Below are 26,384 nucleotides of genomic sequence, written 5' to 3' on the forward strand. Positions count from 1 at the left end.
AATATACATGAAGTAGACTTTAGATAAGAAAAAAGACTATTTAACTCATATTAGCTCCACCAAAGGAATTTGAAAATGATAATGGCTCTTCCTTTTTCATTATAGGGAGGCCATCAACCAAATTCTCATCTAGTTCTCTGTGAATATTTATAATTTTGTCTGAACAATGTTTGGCAAAATGGTTGCAATGGATTATTGATGAGATAATCAAATCACATTTATCTGGAGTATATATGAACTGATTTAATATGTGAAATAATTCTTAATGGAACGATTTGGTTCCCTAACTTTTATGTTTTCTTTGCTAGGTTATACCTATTGCAATTTGCAAGTAACAGAACCTAATTTAGGGCTAGATATACTTTTTCCACATTTTGTATCAATGGGAAAAAAGCCTAGTAAATGGAGCTCATAGATTGCTGTTTCTATGTTAACATATTTTAGAAAAGTAATGCTATATCTTCATAGAACACTTTTTATTGCATTTACTGGTCTGAAAATGAAAGCTCATCTAAGAAGCTTATATAGCATTATCATTATCATTGCAAACCCCACATATCTTAATTGCATCACTCTACCACTTCTACATGCATTATCATCTTTGGACAGACAAATGCAGAACAAACTTTCACTGTGGGACCAAGGGATGAGGAACAAGATTGAATCTTCTGCCTCACGAACAACTGACCTCAAAACATAAAATAACTACAGAGGATAATTCCATTTAGTAATATACTGCATATAAACACAGTCACTCATTCTCACAAAAAAAAGTATGCTTTCTAAGAGCCAGATTCACTTGGAGCATCTTCAGAGAATGTCTCTCATGTCATGTCTTACTATGCATTCATACAGGGATCTGTCTTAAGATATAGCCACCAGAAGAAGATACAGAACATTTGGTCACCACATCCATCACGACCTTTTGATAGTCACAGCATGCCTGCATGTTTAGACTGAGGCAATGATTATTGTTACAGTAAATGACTCTTCCAGGTAGCTAAGAGGCATTGGCAATTTTGAAAAGACATTTATTAGTTTGATTTTATTCCACTTTTAGTGATTGGCTAACCACTTCAAACAGAATCATATTCAGGTTTCATAGGTATTTTGCAGTTCCAGGAGAGCTCACAGTGGGGCAGATTTTAAAAGCTACGCACGCGGCGTACATTCGTGTGCACTACCCGGCGCGCACAAATGTACACCCAATTTTATAACATGCGTGCGCAGCCGTGCGCATGTTATAAAATCAGCGGTCGGCGTGCGCAAGGGGGTGCACACTAGTGCACCTTGCATGCCGAGCCCTTGGGGAGACCAGCTGGCTTTCCCCTTTCCCTCTGAGACCACTCCAAAATCGGAGCGGCTTCGGAGGGAACTTTCCTTTCCTCCCCCCCACCTTCCCCTCCCTTCCCCTACCTGTCCCACCCCTCCAACCCAAAAAAACCACAAAACCCGTACCTTTATCTGACAAGTTAGCACCGGCCAACTGCCAGAGTATGATCCCCTGGTCCAGCGGCCTTGCAGAGGCCTCTGGCCATGCCCCCGCCTCCAGACCGCCCATTTTTTCAAGCCCTGGGACTTACACGCATCCTGTGACTTTATGCACGCCACCGGGCCTTTTGAAAATAGGCCCGGCGTGCATAGGGCTTTTAAAATCTGCCCCAGTATTTTTTGTACCTGAGACAGTGAAGGGTGAACTGACTTGCCCAAAGTCACAAGGAGTGCAGTTCTAACCACTAGGCCACTCTTTTGCTCCATTTATCTCCGGATAAAATAGCTATCTCAAAATTCTCATCCTTAACTTGGCTAAAAATATGTACAGGGTTCCGCAGTATGTATACTTTTAGCTACCTTGGGAGGAGACATTCTCAAGAGCATGTTTAGGTCAGGGGAGGAAAATATTAATAGTGAATGTAGCCTGCATTTTGCTGTGCACACTATTATTCATGGAAAGTCTACCAGCAGAAAAATTAGGTGCAAGTGTCTATAGGTATTTTGTACTTTTGGAAATTTTAAAAGTGCAAATTCTTGTATATTGTCCCTTTGAAAATTGGTGTAAAGAATGTGGGTAAAAAAATACCTGTGGACTTTGCAACAATTTGAGAAGTTTGAAAATTACCCCCCTAAGTCTACATGACTATAATCAAGAAGCCCTGATCACATTCAGGAAGTGTTGTAATATAAATCTTTGTGTTTCTTTCTGTCCTGCACAATACAGTTATTAATATGTATTTTAATTGTTTAACTGCAGCTAGTGAATGAAATCATAGGAACATTTGTAATATGTATTATGCATATAGAAATATTTGTATGCATCAGTATGGTAACATAGCAAGAGTAGTGATGGCACTATGCTTGTAGAAAGTGAAGCTAGTGAAAGTTTGGAAGTTTAATGTGATATGATAGACTTATAGGGGTGAATTTTCAAAGAGTCTGTGTGAAAAATTAGCATATAAGCGCATAGGCCTATATTTTTTAAAACACTGCGGTGGCGTGAATCACGCGGGGCGGGGTTTCAGGCCGGCTTTCGCACCCAATAGCGCCATCATAAAAGATGGCGCTATTGGGCGCAAAATGGGCAGCGAAAAGGCTCCTTACCTTTTCCTCGTCCACGTTGTCTTCGCGGCATCCGCCCCGACTCCTTTTCTTCCGGGGCAGATGCCGCCTCTACTCCGCCCCTTTTTAGCTATCGCACGCGAAAAGGGACTATAAAGCTTTTAGCAAACTTCTGACTATATGTGTTACAAAGAAGCTGTGCATGTGTGAATGAATGAAAGGTGAGTCAGGAAAGGGGAGGAATGAATGACTCAGAGATGATACTTGATTGTTTCCGATAATCCTTTTGATTCACAAATTAGTCATTGCTTATATAGAAAGGACCTGCAATGATTGTAGTATTGGTTCCCATGGCCTGTCTTGTACAGTGGCCTTTGATGTGAGGAGATATTCCTTTGTTAATTCCAGGATACCGCTCAAAATAAACGGACATAACATAACACATCCAATTATGAGTTTTTTATTACTACTTTGTTACCGTAAAGTCTTGGCACATGTATAATGATAGAATTCATAATCTTTTCCAATATTAATATTTGTGCCTTATTGTAAACCGTTATGATGGTACCTAACTTAGTGACGGTATAGAAAAGTTTTTCAATACATAAATAAATAAATAAATAAATAGCATGTAGGTGTGATCAGATGGCATTTCTAGTTTAAGGATGACCAGCAAATGGCTGAAGACAGTGAGCCTACATACTGGCAGCATTCCCTGATTAGCTGCATGGTTAGGCTGAATGAAGTCAGTTGAACTGCATTGCGGGTAGGCCAAGGAGCCTTGCTGAACTGTGCTGTATAATATGGACAGTGGCATTTATTGGAGTCCTTAAATGAAGGAGAGAAGCATTTGCAAAAAAACAAGCATACCTAAAACTGTGTGGAAGAGAATTGACCTTTTAAAAGTGTGTAGAAATGTTTTTATTTTTTAATAGAGATGAGGCATGAGATTCAAATGGGTTCAAAACAGTGGGAAAAAAATGTTTAAATATATTTAGGCACCCAAAGAAATGATTGCTATAGTCATAGGTGATTAAGCTGGAGCTGGTCCTGCCTAAGGCAAGAGTAAGTATGTTTGGGTCTGAGGGCTCCCAGAAATGAATAAATGTTGCATATGTATTTGGATGTTTCAGTTTCAGGAGTCAGGTCCATGGGTGGAGTTAAGGGTATTAGTGCAATGTTTATGGTATCCTCTTAAATTTCGTATATTTGATCTTGGCAGATATATATTATTTCTTGCCCAAATATCTGCTTTTATGACAGTTGATATTTGTTAAAACCCAAATATCTCCTACAATTTGCCCTTAATGCTCTACACTATGATTACTACAAAAATGTAAGGTGCTTTGTTTTCTAAAGTGTTTCTCCCATTTTGTATCCATGGAAAAGCTCTTTTGAAAATATTTTTGCCCTAAACACTGTACAAAAAGTTGTTTTTTTTAATGACAGCAGTATTTTTGCCAGTTCTGTGCTACCTAAACTTATTGTATTATATTTTTCAGGTTTGGTGATGTCTGCCATCACTGTCATCATTCTGGTACTTTACTTTGCTATTGAAAACTTTGTGGTCAATAAGTTGCAATGGCTGCCTGAATGCACTCCCATCTACATTCAGTATTTTGTTAAATTCTTCATCATTGGTGTCACCGTGCTGGTGGTTGCTGTTCCTGAAGGACTCCCACTTGCTGTCACTATTTCCCTTGCTTACTCTGTAAAGGTAAGTAGAATAAGTATGGCAGAAGAAAGCAACAAAACAATTTCCCTTCAAAGCATCTCACTGTCAACACTTGCCAATAGGGATGTGCATCGGGTATCCGATCGTTTGCACTTTCGGGTTCTGTGGCCACGGAAAAATCTTGTTTTCCCGCAGATCGGCATTTTTTTTTTTTTTTTTTGTAAAAAATTGTTTTTTGGCTTAGTGTGCGCTAACTCCTGTTAGCGCACACTAACAAAAAGTAACAAAAAATTTAAAAAATTAATGTTTTTTTGTTAGCACGCACTAACCCAAAAAATGATTTTCACAAACATTCTGGGGAAAAAGTGTTCGTTTCACGTTCTAGTCAATATATAATCAATTAAGAAATATCGTACGATATTTCAATTCGTTATAAAAACGATTCACATCCCTACTTGCCAATGTGTGTGCATGATATTGTTATAATCTCTTACTAAAGCAAACTCATAGTACAATGAGAAATAAAATCTACTGAAATTGTACAGCTAAGGACTAATATAAAAAATGCCCGCATTGGTGTAAAGTCTGCAGACTTTGCACTAATGCGTGTCCATTCCCTTTGAAAATTATCCCAGAAAAACTATGGGCCGGATTTTAAAAGCTCTACGCGCACCAGGCCTATTTTCAAAAGGCTCGGTGACGCACGTAAAGCCCCGGGATGCTTGTAAGTCCAGGGGCTTGCAAAAAGGGGCGGGGCTGGGTCAGAGGCTCCCGGCACAGTGGCCATTTGCTGCTGTGACGGGGGATCGCGCGCCGGCAGTTGGCCAGAGCGCGCAACTTGCGCCTACCCAAGGCAGGCGCAACAGGGTAAGTCAGTTTTTTGGGGGGGTTAGCTTAGGGCTGGGGGGGCATGGGAGTTAGGGGAAGGTGGGGTAGGGAAGTTCCTTCCGAGGCTGCTCCGATTTCGGGGGAAAGGGGGAAGGCAGCGCGGCTCAGCACGCGCAAGGTGCACAATTGTGCACACCCTTGCGTGCGCTGACCCACAATTTTATAACATGCGCGCGCCTGTGCGCGCATGTTATAAAATCGCGAGTCCATGTGTGTGCGCCGGGTAGCGCGCACACACAGACGTGCGCGCACATGTCTTAAAATCTACCCCTATATGCTCACATTTACATCTGATAATTTTTCCAAGAAAATTTACATGCATAATTTTTGAAAATTCAAAAGTATGCGCCTGTGTACTGACACCTCCCCCACCCCAGGAATGTCGCCCCCTCTACCTCAAGAAAGAGTATGTACATAGAGACCTTACGTTCACAATTTTACTAGGATACGAGTGGAGTGGGGTTGTGAGCAATTTTCCAAAAGCCCATTTCCAAGGATAAAGCACTGCTCTACTTGCAGACATGGCTTTGAAAAGTACTCTCTTATGGATCAGTATAGTCATTGCTTGCTTTTAAAAAGTATACTGTTCATTTTTTGGCAGTTCATGAGGAGGGTAATTTTCTAAACCATTGCCATGGGTATAAAAGTGCTGTACCTGCAGGAATGGACTTCTGGAAAATTACCCTCCCTATATGCAGATAAAAGTAAGTACCCAGTGCCACTGAGCATATGCTTTTACCCTCAGTAGGAGGGGGGAGGTGTTCTTATGGGGGAGGAGTGGGGGCAAATTTGAAAATATGTGCATAACTTTAAAAATTCAAATGTTATGTGTGGATTTTTAATCTGGAAAAATACCCATCCATAATAGCAGCAGTAAATGTGCATGGATAATTTTGCTTGGGCAATTTTCAAAGAGAAATCACAAGTGTACTTTCACTTTGAAAAATACTGCAAAGTCTATGGGACAAAAAAAGAACCTGCGGATTTTGCATATATGCAGCCAGTCTGAAAATTACTCCCTTAAAAGAAAAGAAAAAGCACTTTTCTTATTTAAAATGTATATATATATATATATATATAAATAACAGAACTGAGAAAATTATTTTGCCATGCTCCTACATGCAGGATTCAAGAACATCATGGCCAAAAGGGGATCATCTATTATAATACCTTTTTTATTTACATCATTGTAGGAAGACTGAAATGTATGCATGGCATTATTCAAAAGTCACAGCAAACAAAAAATACTGAGGTCAATAGCCAGTCGGCGATGGGAAGATTAGGCTCATAAAGTTATTTGTGTTAACATTCAACGGGACTTATGCCTACACGTCTGCTGCTGAATATTTCTGAATAAAATTATGGGAATAATTTTATTTTTCCTATCAGACTTACATGCAGAATTTTATCTAGACAGTGCTGAATATCAATGCTGCACCTATAGGAAACTGATAAGCATGGGGGTAACCTACACAGCGCAGCAGATACTATCATAAACTTGCTGGACAGATTGGATGGACCATTTGGTCTTTTTCTGCCGTCATTTGTATTTTTCTATCATTAACCATGCTCTAACACCTCCAGTCCTACTTTTTTTTTATATGAGTAAATTTATGTGCTCACAACAAGTTACATGTATAAAATATACCTGCTGTGCAGGGGAGAAGAGGATTTCAGGTTTGAAGATGTGTCCGTCTAGCTCCCAAAGCTAGCTGGATAACTTTTCAGTATCGACTTCCAAGTGTAGAAAATTTATTTTTAGAAATAGTAACTTCAAGAAAGTTTAGATCTATAAGTGTACACCCCTAGTTACACAAGCTGGGGGGGGATATGTGAGGGAGTGCCCCTTCATTCCCCCTTAAACCAGTGCAGGACCAGTCTAGGTGCCTGGTCTCCTTTAATTCCCCTTGTGAGAGAAAGCTCTGCGGGCAGGGTCCAACAGGGGAGGAATAAGAGCTGGGACCCACATGGGTTAGTCAGACCAGGCCCACATCTCCAGGAGGAAGGCAGTTCCTGCAGAATAATGCTGTCCAAAAACTGAGCTGTGACAAAGCTGTGTGAGTACTGAGGGAAGCAGTACTGAACTGTGAGTAAAGAGAGTACACTATCTAAAGATGAAGGCAATCTACTGATGTATCCATGTTTAAGCTGTGAAGAAAGATTTGGGGGTAGAATTTATAAAGTTATGGACTCCCGATTTTATAACATGCGCACGCAGGTGCGCGCATGTTATCAAATCGGGGGTCGGCGCACACAAGGGGGTACTCCGATTTCAGAGCGGCCTGGGAGGGAGCTTCTCAACCCCCTACCCTAACCTCCCTTCCCCTTCCCCTAACCAACCCACCCCCTATCACTAATCTAGGCCCCCCCAAAAAATTGTTTTACCTACTGCGCTTGCCGGCACTCGGCCTGCACTCGATCCTTCTGCACAGCGGCATTTGGCCGCTGTGCCGGAGGCCTTTGGCCCTGCCCCTTCCCTGGACCGCCCTTCCCTCCTCCCGCCCCTTTTCCAAAGCCCCAGGACTTAGACATGTCCCGGAGCTTTACGCATGTCTCCGGGCACTTAGACCTCTCCAACGCTGACACAGCACTGGCTTCATGGCATGACATTACAAATAATATAGCCAATTCCACATGCCCCCTACAAGCCAAACTCATCTCCTCACAAAACAACAACAAAAAGAAACCTTGGTACTCCCACGAACTAAAAAACCTCAAACAACAACTTCGAAAATCCGAAAAGATTTGGCGCCATGACCCATCTCATAAACATTTGGCACAATTCAAATCCTCCCTACACCTGTATAAAGAAAAACTTAACAATACAAAACGAGATTTCTTCGCTAACAAAATACACCAATTCCAATACAATCCTAAAGTGCTATATGAGTACGTTAACTCTCTTACCAAGTCAGCAGCTTCTGACGTCCCAGATGACGTAGCCAAATCTAAATGTAAAGAACTTGCCACATTTTTCCAAACCAAAATAGACAAGTTGATATCCAGGTTCACCAATGCATCATCCACTCCCACCCAACAATCTGAACCCATCTGCAACCAAATTAAGACTAGAAATAACACTAATATTCTATCTTCTCTATCATGCACTTCTACACTAGAAATAGAAATTCTCATTAAAAAAGCCAAACCCTCCACCCATCCAACTGACACAATACCCACCAAACATCTCCTCGCAATACCTAACCTCATTGCTAAACCCTTAACTAACATCATCAACCTGTCCATTAACTCAGGAAAGGTACCTGTCCCCCTTAAACAAGCAATCGTCAAACCTATTCTAAAAAAGCCTAAACTAGACCCCTCTGATCTAGCCAATTACCGCCCCATTTCCAATCTCCCTTTCATATCCAAACTCCTTGAAAAAACCGTTAACAAACAACTTACCGACTATCTCGATGACAACCACATCCTTGCACCTTCTCAGTACGGTTTTCGAAAATCTCATAGCACCGAGACTCTTTTACTCTCTCTGTCAGATCATATACTCAAAGGCTTTGAGAAAGGACAATCTTATATCCTTGCCTTTCTTGATATCTCCTCTGCATTTGATACCATCAGCCATTCCATTCTCCTACAGCGATTAACTGAAATTGGCATCACAGGTGTTGCTCTCAATTGGTTCAACTCCTACCTTAGTAACAGAGATTTCAAAATTCAGTTAGGAAATCATATCTCCAAGGCCATACCCCTCAAGCAAGGTGTCCCACAAGGTTCATCCCTCTCCTCAACCCTTTTCAATATCTACATCTTACCCCTCTGTTACCTCCTTTCTAGCCTCAACCTCCCTCACTATATATACGCTGACGACGTACAGTTGCTCATCCCCATTACCGACTCTCTTTCAAAAACCATGGATATCTGGAAAGATACCCTTCAATCCATAAACAATCTCCTATCTTCCATCCACTTAGCCCTCAATACCACTAAAACTGAAATTATGCTTATCTCACCCCAAAACCAACTGAACCCCTCTCTTCTTTCACACATCCCATTTGCTCAACAAGTCCGAGATCTGGGTATCATTCTCGATGGCCACCTCACACTGAAGAAATTCATCAGTAGTATAATAAAAGATGGATTTTTTAAACTTCACACCCTTAAAAAACTTAAACCTCTACTTCATCCCCCTGACTTCCGTACGGTTCTACAAACCATTATCTTTGCCAAAATCGACTATTGTAATTCCCTTCTCCTCGGACTCCCCAACAATGCCATCCACCCCCTTCAAATACTACAAAATACAACAGCCCGGATTTTGACCAACACTCACAGACACGACCACATCACACCGGTCCTAAAAGATCTACATTGGCTTCCCATAGCCTCCCGTATACAATATAAGGCTCTCTCACTCGTTCATAAGGCCTTGTTCAATCCTGAAATGAATTGGTTCAATGACACCCTCCGATTTCACCAAGCCAATAAACCCACTAGACACATTCATCTCGCCACCATGCCCACCACCTCACCCAAACTTTACAAATTAACCTCCACGAGAGCCCGTGCATTATCTATCGCCGGGCCTATTCTCTGGAACACAATGCCAGTTGAACTTCGCCAAGAAGAATGCTCAAAAACCTTCAAGCGCAAGCTCAAGACCTGGCTCTTCACCAAAGCATATACTTAAAGTCCCCGTGCTCTCATCTACACCCTCCCTTCTCTGTCCCCCTTGACTTGGTTTTTCACTATAAGCGGGTGAGCCCCCGCTTGAACCGGCTTCTACCTAAGCTTACACCATTCCTCTTCTCCCTCCCTCCTGTGTTACCCTTCCCCCCTCCATTCCCTACCTCTCCCCCTCCCCTTCTCACCTCACCTCTCCCCTTCCCTGAACTATTGTTATTTTATATTATTCCCTATAATTGTACATTTTGTATATACCTGCAATCTTCGCTTACAATAATTTACTAATCTAATTTTATTCTTCTGTCACTTCTTCCCCCCTTTTTTCTCTGCTTTTACTATCTTGTAATCATGTTATTCTAATTTTAGTTTAATGTTTTATTTCCCCTTCCTTTCCTCTTGCTCTAGTTATTATGTTCCAATATTTTTTAATTGTATTATGTTAAACCTGTTCGATGTAAAGCGCCGTCACTGGCACTAGTTTCTTGTTACGCTGTGAACCGATGTGATATCTTTGATGAATGTCGGTATATAAAACCGTTAAATAAATAAATAAAAAATAAATAAAATTGGCCCGGCGCACGTAACCCCACCTACACGCATAAATCCAATGGATTTACACATTAGGCTTTTTAAAATCTGGCCCATAGTATTTTAAGAAAGGCTGGAGTCAGGCTGTGTTTATGTCTCCAGGCTTGGAGAATCACTATTCGGTCCCAGAGTCCTTCATAAGTCCTCTCCTAGTACCACTATTATGCTCATCAGGCAAGACGAACCTGCTTGACTCTTACCTCCATGCAGTCCCACATTACTTTAGTTCGAATGACATTATCATTTTTATTTTTGCTTTCAAATATAGTGCCCATCTAATATATCCAAGAAATCAATGGTTGATGTTTTTGCAGTCAATAATATGATATCTCTTTTTAAGGAGGCGGGACTCAATAGTTTCTTCATGATTCAGCAGCCTCGATACCTGATTAACTAGAGCCTCCATCAATCAATAACCATTAACAACCGTATGGTTGATGGAAAAAAAAGATCTATATTTGAAAGATTTATATAGTACTTTATACTTTTAATCCCAGTTTTTGCTCTCCATGCCTCCAATTAATAAATATTGTTTTATTAGGACTATGGCAAAGGCTCTTTCTATAATGGGCCTTCATTTATGGAATTCTATACCACTGGAGGTACGGGTGAGCGAGATTATTTGAAATTTCTTAAGTCAAAGCTTTTATTTTTACTGACTAATGTAAGATGATTTCTTTTTTCTCACAGGACGGTATTCCTCACATATGGGTGACATCATCAGGATGGAGCCCAATCACGGAATACTTTTGTTAGTTTCTAGAACTTTGACTGGCACCTACTGGGCATGCCCAGCATGGCACTAACCCTGCATCCAGCAGGGGTCCCCCTTCAGTTTCTTTTTTTCCATGCAGCAGAAGCCACGCAGGAATTTTCCTCATGGAACTTCTAAAATTTTCAAAATATTCTACCCCATAGGGGTCCCCCTATCGATATCCGTACTCCGCAGTCGAAAGCTAAGCTTTACCCTTGTTTGCGGTCGATTCCCATCGAGTTTTCCCTTTGGGGCCTACTGGCTATCGACTGTACCGCGGCTACAATTTTGTCGAAGCCATATCATCGGGTTTTCGTCAGTGCATATGCCAACCTCTTCTTCCATCTGTACCGGTAGGTGGTCGATTGTGCCACTTCGCCAACATTTGGCACACAGTCACCACCGATCAGTGGGTACTTGCGGTAGTCACTCAGGGTTACCACCTCAACTTCCTGACTGTACCGGTGGACTCCCCACCTTGGCTGACATGGGGATCGTCCAACCACTCTCCCCTTCTGGAACAGGAGGTTTCAACCCTCCTCCAGTCCCGGGCAATAGAACCAGTGCCCCTCTCCCAACAGGGGCAGGGGTTCTATTCCCGGTATTTCCTTATCCCAAAAAAGTCAGGTGGCGTTTGTCCAATTCTGGACCTTCGCGCCCTAAACAAGTAGCTACAGAGAGAAAAGTTCAAGATGGTAACCTTGGGTTCTCTACTTCTTATTCTACAAAAAGGAGATTGCCTGTGCTCTCTGGATCTCCAAGATGCATACACACACACATCTCAATTATTCCATCTCATCGCAAATTCCTGCAATTCCTGGTCAGCCCTCATCACTTCCAGTACTGTGTACTCCCATTCGGCCTAGGGTCCACTGCACAAGTATTTACCAAGTGCCTCATGGTGGTCGCAGCCTTCCTCAGGAGTCAGGGTGTCTTGACGATTGGTTGATAGGGGCTCCGACTCAACAAGCCGCATTGGCATCCTTGCATCTCACTCTCCATACCCTGATCTCCCTAGGGTTTCTAATCAACTATCCCAAATCCAAGATAGTTCCATCCCAAACTCTATCCTTTATAGGGGCCCACCTAAACACTATACAGGTGAAAGCCTTCCTCCCTCAGGATCGGGCTTTCATCCTGGCCTCTCTGGCGCATCATCTACAGACTCAAGTATCCTCAACTGCTCGTCACTTCCTCATACTGCTGGGTCACATGGTGTCCGCGGTGCATGTCACTCCGATGGCCAGCCTAGCCATGAGAGTCGTGCAATGGACCCTAATATCCCAGTGGGTTCAAGCTTGTCAACCAATGTCCAGAATTGTTCACATTACCACACAGCTCCACCTGTCACTGGCCTGGTGGATTCAACACTACAATCTACTTCATGGCCTTCCTTTTCAGGCTATAGAACCTCAAATTACCTTGACAACAGATGCCTCCAACCTAGGTTGGGGTGCTCATGTAGGAGACCTACAGACTCAGGGACCCTGGTCTCCAGAGGAAGCCAAACATCAGATAAATTTCCTAGAGCTTCAGGCGATCAGATATGCCCTCAAGGTTTTTCAGGATTGCCTTTCAAACAAGGCCATCCTGATTCAAACCAACAAGCAGTTGGCAATGTGGTACATCAACAAGCAAGGGGAAATGGGCTCCTACCTCCTGTGTCAGGAAACTGCACAGATATGGGCGTGGGCCCTTTCCCACTCGCTGTACCTCACAGCCACCTACTTGCCGGGCGTGGACAATGTGTTGGCGGACAAGTTGAGTCGCATGTTTCTTCTGCACGAGTGGTCTCTCAACCCCACGGTAACGGACACAATATTCCAACGTTGGGGTTACCCTCACATAGACCTCTTTGCGTCAGTCCACAACCACAAAGTAGAAAACTTCTGTTCTCTAACTCGCAGCCACCACTCGCAACCGAGGGACGCTTTCGCCTTCTCGTGGGCCAGCGGTCTCCTCTATGCATACCCTCCACTTCCACTCATATCGAAGACTCCCGTGAAGTAACGGAGGGACAAGGGCATAATGATTCTGATAGCCCCTCACCGGCCACGCCAGGTGTGGTTCCCAATCCTTCAGGACCTATCAGTATGCCGGCACATTCCTCCGGGGAAGGATCCGCTTCTGATAACTCAGAACAGCAGATACCTGTGCTACCCCAACCTCCAGGCCCTATCTCTGACTGCCTGGATGTTGAAAGGTTAATACTCCAACCTCTTAATCTTTCAGAATCAGTGTCTCGAGTCCTGGTAGCTTCATGAAAGCCTTCCACGAGAAGGTCTTATTCTAAATAGAAGAGGTTTAAAGTCTGGTGCACTTCTATGTCCTTAGACCCCTTCACTTGTTCCACGGCTAAGTTTCTGGACTATCTCTGGCACCTGTCGGAGTCAAGCCTGAAAACTTCCTCCATAAGGGTGCATGTCAGCGCAGTAGCCGCATTTCATAAAGGCGTGGGGGATGTTGTTATTTCAACACAACCCTTAGTAACACGCTTTATGAGAGGTTTGCTCCATTTAAAACTGCCACCACGCTCTCCGGCCCCTGCTTGGGACCTTAACGTGGTTTTGGGGCGGCTCATGAAACCTCGGTTTGAGCCTCTCCACTCTTGTAATCTCCGCTATCTCACCTGGAAATTAGTTTTTCTTCTCGCTTTCACCTCCGCTCACAGAGTTAGTGAGTTGCAGGCTTTAGTTATTTACCCACCATACACTAAAATTCTGCATGACAGGGTAGTGCTCCGCACTCTCCCTTTTACCAAAGGTAGTATCGGAATTTCATATTAATCAATCCATCATCCTACCTACCTTTTTTCCCAGGCCCCATTCAAACCCAGGAGAACAGGCTCTGCATTCCTTGGACTGCAAACGTGCCCTAGCCTTCTATCTAGACTGCATGTCGGCCCACAAGAAATCCACTGAATTGTTTGTTTCTTTCGACACCATCAAATTGGGAAATCCTGTAGGGAAGCATACCCTCTCTTCCTGGTTAGCGGACTGTATTTCTTTTTGCTACCAGCAAGCAGGCATTCCGCTGCAAGACCGTGTAAAAGCACACTCTATCAAGGCCATGGTGACATCAGTAGCGCACCTACGTTCGGTTCCGTTTGCTGATATTTGTAAGGATGCTACCTGGAGTTCTCTCCATACCTTCGCAGCCCATTATTGCTTAGATAAGGCTGGCAGACAAGATTTCATCTTCAGCCAATCTGTTCTACGCAACTTGTTTTCAGTTTAACTACCCAACATCCTTCCACCAACCCGTTCAGGGTTTCAGGATGCCCTCCTTACCAAATTCCACCCCTGTTGTGCCTGCTGCACGTCTTTTGGGTGCATTTGGTGCATTGCTCGGGCATTCTCAGCTCGGTCCTCACCCATATGTGAGGACTACCATCCTGCTTGTCCTGTGAGAAAGCAGAGTTGCTTACCTGTAATCGGTGTTCTCACAGGACAGCAGGATGTTAGTCCTCACGAAACCCACCCGCCACCCCGTGGAGTTGAGTTTGCTTATGTTTTTCTTGTTTTATTTTTCACAGGTACTTTTTACTATGAGACTGAAGGAGGACCCCTGCTGGATGCAGGGTTAGTGCCATGCTGGGCATGCCCAGTAGGTGCCAGTCAAAGTTCTAGAAACTTTGACAAAAATGTTCCGTGATTGGGCTGCATCCTGATGATGTCACCCATATGTGAGGACTAACATCCTGCTGTCCTGTGAGAACACCTGTTACAGGTAAGCAACTCTGCTATTTTATGTGATGTTATATGTATGTAATAGTTTTGAATTGTAATCCACAATGAATATTTAGAATTGCAAAATATAAGATACTGTATTTTTCGCTCCATAAGATGCACCTGACTATAAGGTGCACCTAGGGTTCAGAGGGGGAAAATTAAAAAAAAATGATATGCTAAACTGGCTCCATTCATGGGCATCTGTGCATCTTATGGAGCATCCGTTTCCGGCATTAAGGGGGTGTGCATACAATCTTTTTCATCCCCGTTTCATTTTCGGGTCTGGGGAGGGCCATTTTGGTCCACTCCCCAAATTGGAAAACTTTTATCATGCTATTTCATGAAAAAAAAAAAAAAATCCCACCCCAACCCTTCAAATTTAATTAACTACAGCTCCCCACCCTCCTGACCCCCTCAAGACGTTAGAAGTCCCTGGTGGTCCAGCGAAGGTCCTGGGAGCAATCTCCCCGTCTTGGACATTTGGCTGCCAGTAATCAAAATGGCGCCAGTGGCCCTTTGCCCTTACTATGTGACAGAGGCTACCTGTGCCATTGGTCGGCACCTGTCACATGGTAGAAGCAATGGACGGCAGGCGCCATCTTAAAAAATGGTGTGGGCCATCCATTGCTCCTACTATGTGACAAGGGTCGACCAATGGCACCGGTAGCCCCTGTCACATAGTAAGGGCAAAGGGCCACCAACGCCATTTTGATTACTAGCAGCTGAATGCCCGAGAGGGGGAGATCGCTCCCAGGACCCCCGCTGGACCACCAGGGGCTTTTGACAAGTCTTGGGGGGGTCAGGAGGGTGGGGGGTTGCAGTTAATAAAAATGTTTTTTAATATTCGCTCCATAAGACGCACAGATATTTTCCCCCCACATTTGGGGAAAAAAAGTGCATCTTCTGGAGCTAAAAATACAGTACATAAAATTGACTTTTACCCATTTAAATCTATTCTTTTAAAAATATTCCCCTTTTCTCTAATTAACTTTATGCAGAGAAAGTTACCTGGAGAAAAAGGGCACATGACTGGTGGTATGGTGAGGAGGTCTAACATTTAGCCGGAATGAGCAATATCAAGTGTTAATCAGCTGAGTTTGTGCTGACAAGTCGGTACATACAAATGAAAGGCCTGAAGTTATCTGTTGTGGTTACTTGTGTTTTGGTGAATCCGTGGGTGTTGTGGAGATGACCACGCCCACGGGGAGGAGCCACAGCACTGGGCTAGACTCGTACTACACAAAACACAAATTAGTTCTTATTTGACAGCTTGAAGAGAGCCACCAGGTGGCAGTGGTGAGGCAGTCCATAGTTGCAGTCTCAGGGACCTCGGCAGAGGGAGCCCTTCTCTCCTAGATGACATCAGGAGGTTCCGCAGCAGGTCTCCCAGCGAGGAGATACTGTGGATGAGATAGACTGAGAGTCAGAGTACTCACTAGGTGTTTGCTGTAGATATGCGATTCCACCACGTATGTTGTAGAAGGTACAGGCACTGAGGCAGGGAGAGCACCTGAAATAAAGCAGAGGGCCCCGAGGAGCGGATACCCAGGTTAGCAGTTACCCCAAAAGGCACAGAGAGAGCTTCCTGCGGCAGCACGGAAGCGGCAGAGTAGCGAAGACAAGAACAGATTTGAGTCCTTGCTAACTCAAAGAGCTAGCAAATTAGTGAAGGTAATATACCCGGATGGCGTGACATCAGCATGAGGGAAAGCCCTCAAGGTTCACGCCAAGGGTGGTACAAAGATGTGGGTTGCGTGCGCGCGCACCCTAGTAGGTACCTGGGAGGAGCAATGGTGGGAGGCTGCACCATAGCCCTTCTGGGGATGCCAGAGAGGTCGGCTTGTAGACGAGGTGGTAGCCATCTTTCCCAGGTAAGCGAGAGGAGCCGTGAATAAGGTGAGGCAAACGGGGCGAAGCCGTCTAGGACTAATGGGCGCAACTTTATCTGGGTAAATTTATTGGATAACTTTACATTGATATTCAGCACAATATTTATTCAGATAATTTACCCACTTGGTAGGTTTCTGAATATGGACCTCACCAGGTTCAAGGTAAAGAAATACAAGGAAGGGGTAAAAAACATAAAAATAGCCCCCATTCTTTTTATGCATTCATCTCATTTGGGAAAGTGGATCGCAAATAGAAAGCCCATTATTCTGTGCAGGTCAGCAACCAAGATCTGCCCCCTCCCCCCCAATTCTGCCTGTATTTGATTGATAATTGCATATCTAAGATCTTCAAAACAATGTCCCTTATGTAGTGCTGTGTTCCACCATAGGTGAATGGATCTTTACCATACACAGACTAGGGATGTGCAGAGGGATGCTATACGTTGCATTCGGGATACGTATTCGTCGGGGGGCAGATACGTTGCATACGTCCGTATGGCGCCCCGATACGGTTATACGTCTAATCCTATTCGTTGACCGGCTAAAATTAAAATTTACTACAACCCCCCACCCTCCTGACCCCCCAAGACTTACCAAAATTCCCTGGTGGTCCAGCAGGGGGTCCGGGACCCATGCCCTGCACTCTCACACCCTCGATACCAGTTCAAAATGGCGCCGGATAGCCTTTAACCTACTATGTTACAGGGGCTACCGGTGCCATTGGTCAGCCCCTGTCACATGGCCATCAGCGCCATCTTGTGCTCCTACCATGTGACAGGGGCTGACCAATGGCACCGGTAGCCCCTGTGACATAGTAAGGGAAAGGCTATCGGCGCCATTTTGATTCCTGGCACCCGACGGCACGAGTGCAGGAAATCGCTCCCGGACCCCCGCTGGACCCCCAGGGACTTTTGGCCAGCTTGGGAAGGCCTCCTGACCCCCACAAGACTTGCCAAAAGTCCAGCGGGGGTCCGGGAGCGACCTCCTGCAATCGGGCCGTTTTGCCAATATTCAAAATGGCGCCGGCGCTACCTTTGCCCTCACTATGTCACCGAGGCCGACGGTCAGTGACATTGTGAGGGTAAAGGCTAGTGGCTGCCAAATGGCGCCGGTGCTAGCCTTTGCCCTCACTATGTCACAGGGGCCGACCGTCGGCCCCTGTGACATAGTGAGGGCAAAGGTAGCACCGGCGCCATTTTGAATACTGGCAAAACAGCCCGATTGCAGGAGGTCGCTCCCGGACCCCCGCTGGACTTTTGGCAAGTCTTGTGGGGGTCAGGAGGTCCCCCCAACCTGGCCAAAAGTCCCTGGGGGTCCGGGAGCGATCTCCTGCACTCGTGCCGTCGGATGCCAGGAATCAAAATGGCGCCGATAGCCTTGCCCTTACTATGTCACAGGGGCTACCGGTACCGGTGCCATTGGTCAGCCCCTGTCGCATGGTAGGAGCCCAAGATGGCGCCGATGGCCATGTGACAGGGGCTGACTAATGGCACCGGTAGACCCTGTGACAAAGGCTATCGGCCCATGATGAAACCGGCACCGAGGGTGTGAGTGCAGGGGATGGGTCCCGGACCCCCACTGGACCACCAGGCAGTTTAGGTAAGTCTTGGGGGGGTTCAGGAGGGTGGGGGGGGTGTTTAAATTGTTATTTAGGTGGCCGTATAATTCGGCGAATATTCGTGTGTTCGTGGGGAATCGCTATACGTTTCGCTTCCCCACGAATACTACGAATAGTGCAGTATACTTTGCGGATCGCCAATACAGCGAAAACGAATGCACACCCCTAACACAGACAGCTGTGGTACTCTATCATCTGAGTGTGAGGTGCATTTTTATCTTAGCAGTATATAGGAAGGTATAGGGGAAGACCATCATATGTATCACAAAAATGATCCACAGACTTTCGAATGTTTGATAAGGATATGCATCTAAAAATTTCTCATTTTGTTTTTCTTTATTTTGTTTACATTTTATTTTTGTCAATTTAGTACACAATGAACCTTCTTACTGTTCACTAAAACAGGAAAAGCAAAATAAAATTTTGTTATTTTTGCATAGTTTTGAATTGTAAATGAGACAAAATGAAACCATAAATTTTGTTAGTGTTTCCTTGCACATATTTTCACTTTTGTGGGTACATATATACGTGTAAAAAAAGGGAAGTCTAAAGATGTTCTGTGGTGGGGCCAGCACGTGCATAAGTTGCTATTTAAAAGACATATGCATGCATTTATCATCTTACTCACATATTGTTACACCTGCTAATTATCTAGCATCAGTGGTATTAAATGTGGTTATTGTCTAGTGCAGGGTGGGAGGTATGGGTGAACTGGGAGAAGTTCAGGCTGGAGAACCAGGAAAGTCTCAATGACCTGGAGATTGACTGGGCGAACTGGCGGGCTAATTGGTAAACTGGTTAATTTCATTTATGAGCGCATGTTTTAAAATCAGCCAACTTATGTAAGTCCTATTTTATTTTTGTGTGTAAAATGTTCATGCATACATTTTTTAAAATTGGTAGGAAAAGTATGCATGTTCGATGCATTGATATACATGGTTTCAATGCACTGAATGTATTTGCGTGTAAGCCCTCATATGTGCATAAGTTGTGGAGTAGAGATGTGCATATTTTATAAATCATGCAGGTAATAAAATACTTGCATATATCTGCTCACAAACAACAAAACCAGACAAGCATATATTCAATACTGTTAGGATCCTGCCTATGGCTGGACCCGCAGGCAGTCCCTCACCTTCCGCCAATGCCGGAGGCCCTGGTTCAGTCGGTGCCTCCGCGGTCCTGAAGCCTATGCCAACACCATCTTTTCATCTTCCGCGGCCTTGCACCGCTGCCCAAATTGCTGCCATTCCTGCTTGTCACGGCTGGAGCCGCCGTCGTGGTCCTTGCTCGAATGGCAGGGAAGCCGCCTCAGCCGCTGCCTGTTTCCTCCGCTGCAGGGGTGCCGATGCCACTGCCTGTTTCCATCTTCTTTGTGGCAGGGACCTGCCTTCTGCCTGGCCTCCCATGTGGCATGGACACCGCCGCAGGCTCCTGCTCCCCAGACTTCCTCTAGGTGCGGACACGCACCTCTTCTGTCCATTTGAAAGGCCAGCGGAGGGAAAAGCCCCAAGGCCCTCTCCAGTGATGTCATCAGTCTTTGCCTGGACCAGCCCTATAAAAGGGCCATGCTTCAGTCTCTCAGCGCCTTCGGATCTGGTCTGCAAAGTGTGATCTTCATTCCAATCCAGGTCCTCCGTGTCTTCCTGTGCCTTGATGGATCTTTGTTCCATGTTCTTTGTGTTCCTGAACCTCTTCACCTTGATGTTCCTGAACCTCTTCACCTTGATGTCCCTCGTTGGAGCTCCCTCGTCACTTGTTTCATGTTCCTGATACTCCAGATGTCCAGCTTTCCTGATGTTCTGATGTCCAGATGTTCCATGTCCAGATGTCCTGATGTTCCGTGTCCAGATGTACCATGTTCCATGTTCCTGATGTCTGATGTTCCTGTCCTGACTCCGTCCGTCTCGTCTTCAGCTCTTCATCCAGCTCCCAGGTCCTCTTCTGTTCACCTTTCCTGGCATGCCACCATTGTGGTCCGTGACCAGCCCATGTATAGGGCGCCTCGTGGTACAAAGCCTTCTTCTCATCAGTAGCTCAAGCCTCCGGAAGACTCCTGTTTTTAATGCCAGCTTCTGAATCCTGAGTCTTGAATCCCGTCCCGGTCTTCGGAGTTCCTTGTGCCTGCTTCCATCCATGCCTAAAACTCTGCCAGAACCTGCTCCGCTTCAGCGTGGTCCACGACCAGCCACAGGCAGCTATGTAGGGCGTGCCTCAGTGCAGGCCTCTCCTAATCTTCGTCATGTCCTAGCTTCAAGTTCCACTGCCTCGTCTGGAGTCTTTTTCACTTTTGGCGTGGTCCGCGACCAGCCATGGGCGGCTATGTAGGGCACGCTACGATGCAGCACTCCCCCAGTACTTTCTCCTGTATCCTCGCCTGAGACTTCCTAGTAACCTGAATCCTTGTCTGAGTCTTCTGAGCAATCTGAATCCTTGTCTGAGTTCTCTGAGTATCCTGAGTCCTTGTCTGAGTCCTCCGAGTATCCTGAGTAGTCCAAGTCCTCGTCTGAATCTTCTGAGTATCCTAGTCTACATTTGAGTCCTCTGAATATCCTGAGTCTTTGTCTGAGTCTTCTTGTTTCTACCTTCAACCTCTGTCTGGTCTCACGCACTCATCGTTCCCAAGCAGCAGGTCCGGAAGGGATATCGAGTGGCCGGAGGGCTACTCTCGAGACCAGCATTGCATTGCTGGGACTCATTGGTGCGTGTAAGTCCAGCACCAATGAGGGCAGAGCCTGCCTCATTCCAGTCCAGATGATCCTTGCCTTGTCTTCAGTCCAGCCTTTCTCCTGTTCCGCCTGTGCTTGTACGTGCTCACCTCTCGCGGTGTGTCTTGGGGCTCCTCTCTGAACCACGCTGTGACCCATGGGCTCACAACCCTCCTTGAGATAGGACCATGCCTCCGAGCTCCTAACAAATACATGAAAAGATGCACTTAGACACCTTCATAAAAGAGTGAATCAAAATTCGTTTACTGAGGTGTTTTAATTCACCAAAGGGTTAAACACATGAAATCATTAGAATGTTCACATGCTTGGAAGTATTTAACCATTGCTGAAATATAACACCTCAGTAAGCGAATTTTGATTCACTCTTTTATGAAGGTCTCTAAGCGCATCTTTTTATAGATTGAATTTATGCCTGTTTGGTTTTGTTGTTTGTGAAGACTCACTTCTCCAGTAGACTCATATGATTTTCTTGTTAGTGACTATATCTGCTGATAGCCATATACACACGTTTAAGCTGCTGCACACATTTGTTTGAAAGTTATCCTCCCTGGGGGCAGATATCTAGAGATTAGTAAGGGGAAGATGGAGGGCCAATAAGGGGCAAGGAAAAGGAGAGTTAGGGAGGTAAAAACCCAGGGCAGGCATGACAGGAGTGGTTGAAGGATAGCATGAAATCTAGCTGGGAGTGAACAGAGATGCAAAAACATGAGATGAAAGGAAAAGAACAGTGTCAGAAATAAATGTAAGGAGGATGTGAAGCAAACAGGAGAGATTAAAAAAAGCACAGAAAATGGAAGAGAGACCCTGAAAAAGTAAAATGAAGAAAATGAAGGCACTGAAAGCAAAAAAAAAAAAAAAAAGTAAAAAGAGAACAAACATGATTAGAAAAAATAAAATGCCCAGACATCAAACATTTTATTTTTAGTTTAGAGTTTGGAATATGCCAGCTTTAGGAACTGTGCATCTCTGATGTCTTTGTATTTTCATAGTTTAAGAGGAAATTCATTTCTGTTTCTGTTTCTTCAGTGTTGCACTGCAATTGCAGTTTGGCTGCTTGGGGTTTCCAGTTCAGTTTTTGCCTACATTTTTTATTTCTAATTTGTAGTTCCTTATTCTGTATTTGATTAGGATCTGTGTTCTGCATGTATGACAGAAGAGAGATAATTTACTAGTATTTAGTTTATGTGTAAAAATCTGTAGTGAATGTTGGAGTTCTACAGCCCAGTGCAATATTTGCACTGCTGACTTTCATAGATAGGATTTATGCTGTTTGAGTTCTGGAAGTAGTGCTGTTTTGGAATGGCAAATTTGCTGTATAGGTTTGGAATCTATTTTTTAATTGGGTTTTGTCTTTCCAAAATGTGTGATAGTGGAGAATTTGTGTTGCTTTTTGCTGAGATGACTCCAACATTTATATATTATGTAATTTGAGAAAGGGATGGGGAGATGGGCAAGAGAATGCTTGGAGAGGATGGAAGTGGGAAAAGGGAGAGAGAAAGCATTTGGAAGGAGGGAAGCGAGGTGGAGGAAGCAGTAAAGAGCACCTGCAGGGAAAATGAAATGATAATGCCTGGAGGGAGGGGAGGGGAAGGAGAAGAATGCCTGGAGTTGAAAAAGAATGCCTAAAGGGAGGGGACGTAGGGATAGAGGAAGAAAATGCCTGATGGCAGGAGGAGAGAGAGTGCCTGGAGGCAGGAAAAGTGGTGGAAGGACTGCATGGAGAGAGGGAAAGAGGGGGAAAAATGGATGAAGGGAGAAGTGAGTACTGGCGGTCGCAGGTTTCATTTTGTGTAAGGATTTCCAGACACTTTGTGCAAGGAAATATACTGTAAAACATTGAGGAAGCAATGAAAAACTTGTTTAAGAAAGCTTTGGGTGAATTGCCATAAGGAAGAATATTGTTCGAACTTTTATGTCATCTCTGTATGCATTTGTTGTTTTATATTATATATGTTCAATTTCTTTGTGAACCACCTAGAATTATGGGATAATGTGGTATACAAAGTGGGGGAGGGAATTTATTTATTCTACTTATTTTTTTCTTCAACTCATTATTTGCTACTTTTCTATAAGACCATTGTGAATATACAATTAGATGCAACATAAAACCTACATTTCAAACCTGAGTAGAAACAAGGATTACCTATTCCTCAATTTGAAAGACTGATAGAATGTCAGTGGAAAGAAATCTTCCTATAATTAGCAATTTGATTTTTCTTATGTTAAGGGCCAACAATTATTAAGAAACCTGGAGGCCCATATTCAGCCGCTGTGCAGTTCAGCTAGATAGCCAGATAAACTTATTTGGCTAATTTAGCCCATATATGCTGTGGTGTGGCCATGCTGCTGAGGCTCCCATTGGTAAAACATATTTCCTGCAACATCACAGCTTGGCTGTCCTCAGGAGGGGAGGGGGAAGCTTTGAAGAGCAGTGAACATTTTTTCTGCATTCGCTGTCAGTTCTCTGCAGGTTTTTCTTGCTATAAATCCTTTTTATCTCAATAAAGGGCTGTCATAGTTGATGGATATTTTCCCTGCATGGAACTTAAAAGTAGCTTGAAATTATTAAGTCACTTAAAGTCCATGTGCTGCTCAGTCCAGAGACATATATATGCTCATGGAGTTAGGCCCCCCATGTCACAGACTGTAGAGGCGATATCTAAATAACTCAAGCAGAATAAAAGAATGGTATGGTGTAAATGTTGAAGGCAGTTGATATATTAAGTAAAACAAGAAAAAAAATGTTCCCGATATCTAACCCAACAGATGTGTGTATCGCCAAAGTGCTAGAAGCATATGCACCAAAAGAATCCTGAACCAGTCTTTCAGTTTATGGCTTTCCAGTGCAGAGAGTACCAATGTACAGATGATATGCTACTGCATAAAAAGTTTATGTTGAATCCAAACAAACTATGCTGTTATGAAGCTTTAGAAGAAAAATGTCCATGGTAAAATAAAGAACCTTATTTGAAATACAGACATTTTGATTTGATTTTTCGAGGGTTTTCCTGTGGGAACAGTTTTCAAATTGTCCACGTAGGTACCATATACCTGCAGACCTTGTTCCTAATTTTCAAAGGCAAAATATGTATGTAATTCACCTTTGAAAATTGCCATGAATAACAATAACCAATGGTCTTTTGCACTCGCTTTTTGTGCAGATTTTTTTTTTTTTAATAGTGCTTGTACAGTAGATTTGAAAATATACTCAACATGCATTATTTTCTAATCCTCCCCAAACTTCCCACCTAGGAATGCCTTTCCTTAATCTGGCTAAAAGTGTATGTGATATTAGCTAGACTGAACAAAGGCCATTTTCTGTCAGACCTATTTACCCAGTTAAATGGCTTTGAAATATGTCCATGTGAAAAATCTTCAATTAGTCTTTTGTTCATTATGTACAGTAGGCTTCTATACTTAGGTGTTTATAAACTGTAAATGTAGGTGTATATTTTCCAGCTATTTAGGAATATAAAGTAATCAGTATGTATTAATGTTTTTGTGATGCATACGCTATTGATGGGTACATTTTGCGGTGGAATGAGATGAATTCATTTGTGCAGCTGAGGAGTCATCAGCATGGAAAAGGTACAAAAACAGAGTGGAAGATCCAAGACAGGCAAGGGGATAGTTAAGAATATAGTAGGAGAAGTGATTTTTTTTTTTATGTTTATCCAATAAGAACATAAGAAGTTGCTATACTGGATCAGATCGAAGGTCCTTTAAGCTCAGCATCCTGTTTCCAACAGTGGCTAATCCAGGATACAAGTACCTAGCAAATACCCAGCCGTCCATTGCTCCTACCATGTGGCAGGGGCCGACCAATGGCACCGGTAGCCCCTGTCACATGGTAAGGGCAAAAGGCCACCGGCGCCATTTAGTTTACTGGCAGCCGATGGCCCGAGAGTAGGAGATCGCTCCCGGGACCCCCGCTGGACCACCAGGGACTTTAGGCAAGATTTTGGGGTATCGGGAGGGTGGGGGGTTTGTAATTAACTAAATTTGAAGGGTTGGGGTGGGTTGTTTTTTATTGAAAATTGCCGAGAAAAAAAAAATGACCTGTTGGAAAACGAAGTTTTCCATGGGTCGCCCAACCCGTAGCCCAACCCGTCAGAAAAAAATGATGCACATCCCTAATGGTTTCTGAAAGGTATTATATGTCTTGTGAAGAAAGTGAAACCTTCCATGGTTTTTAGCTAGTCACTTTTCAATAATGATATAACTTGCATGACAGTGCTATTGACATCTCTCTTTTTACATAAATATTTTTTTTATTGAACAAGTCATCTTTTGTGACCAATACACAGCAATGTGCTACCAGTGAGACGCTCAAACTCATTTACAAACTCCGTATTAGTCATACTAGACTAAGTGCTCAAATGCTGTTTGCTGTGCCTGAGCACCAAAAAATAGGACTGAGAAATATCAAGGCCCTAGAATTAACCTGAGTACAGGTCTCTGCCATGCTGAGTAGAGACCCATTACCCCCACCAATTTTCTACTAATTTGCCACTTCTTAGCTGGATAAATCATAATTCATCCGGATAAAGTGCTGCTGCTTAGCTGGATAAGTCTGAACTTATGTGGTGCACAGTTTTACATACGCAAGCATGTTTGCCCGCATATATACTTGTATTTTATAACCTGCAGATATCATATCTGCACAGGTTATAAAATAATATAACAACTTTGCATGCACCCATATATACATGTATATGGGCGCACACGCAGAGCTTTGAAAATTATTCTCTAAGCTTTTAAACCCAAAGGAGTTGCAGTTAGGAAGAGCACTTGGCTTATGCATAGAGAAAAGCCCAGGGTTTTAAACTGGTTTCCACAAACTAAAATTCCTACATAATTTTTTGTTGCAAAATAAGTAAGAGGACCCACGGGTTTAAACATAGACACTTTGAGCAAGAAAAAAGTGGTTTAAGAACCCCACAGAGAAAATCCCTCTTTTCTCGGAATTAAGTTTGCCTTACTTGGCTGAGGAGAGATTGGGCAGCTATTCTACCGGAAGCTTTCCTCACTGGTTCTCTCTTCCTCCTTTGACTGATAGAGAAAGGTTTATTAGCAAGCTGGGTGTGGCTGGATCTCAACAACCTTTTCTCTGCTGTACTCCTTGCTTGCTTACATTTTCCAACACATTCTTGGAGGCCATTACAATACAGTGTTCTCAGCCGAGCGTACTATATAACCTGCAGTTGGACGCACGTTATATAGGCGCTACCTAATCCCCTTATGCAATAAAGGGATTAGCGCCTCACACAATGCTTGTCCAACGCGGAGTGAAACTAATAGCGCTCATCACA

At 43.8% G+C, this 26,384-nt stretch overlaps 1 protein-coding gene across 1 annotated transcript in view; it reads left to right on the forward strand.

Moving 5' to 3' along the window:
- The window catches only part of ATP2B2 (ATPase plasma membrane Ca2+ transporting 2), a 1,801,891-nt gene that overhangs the window by 1,428,251 nt on the left and 347,256 nt on the right, over nt 1–26,384 (forward strand). The window contains exon 14 of the mRNA XM_029600768.1: nt 4,059–4,273. Coding sequence (XP_029456628.1) covers nt 4,059–4,273 — 215 coding nt within the window. The remainder of the gene's footprint in view (nt 1–4,058; nt 4,274–26,384) is intronic.

The sequence above is a fragment of the Rhinatrema bivittatum genome, chromosome 4, assembly GCF_901001135.1.
Source record: "Rhinatrema bivittatum chromosome 4, aRhiBiv1.1, whole genome shotgun sequence".
NCBI lineage: Eukaryota > Metazoa > Chordata > Amphibia > Gymnophiona > Rhinatrematidae > Rhinatrema > Rhinatrema bivittatum.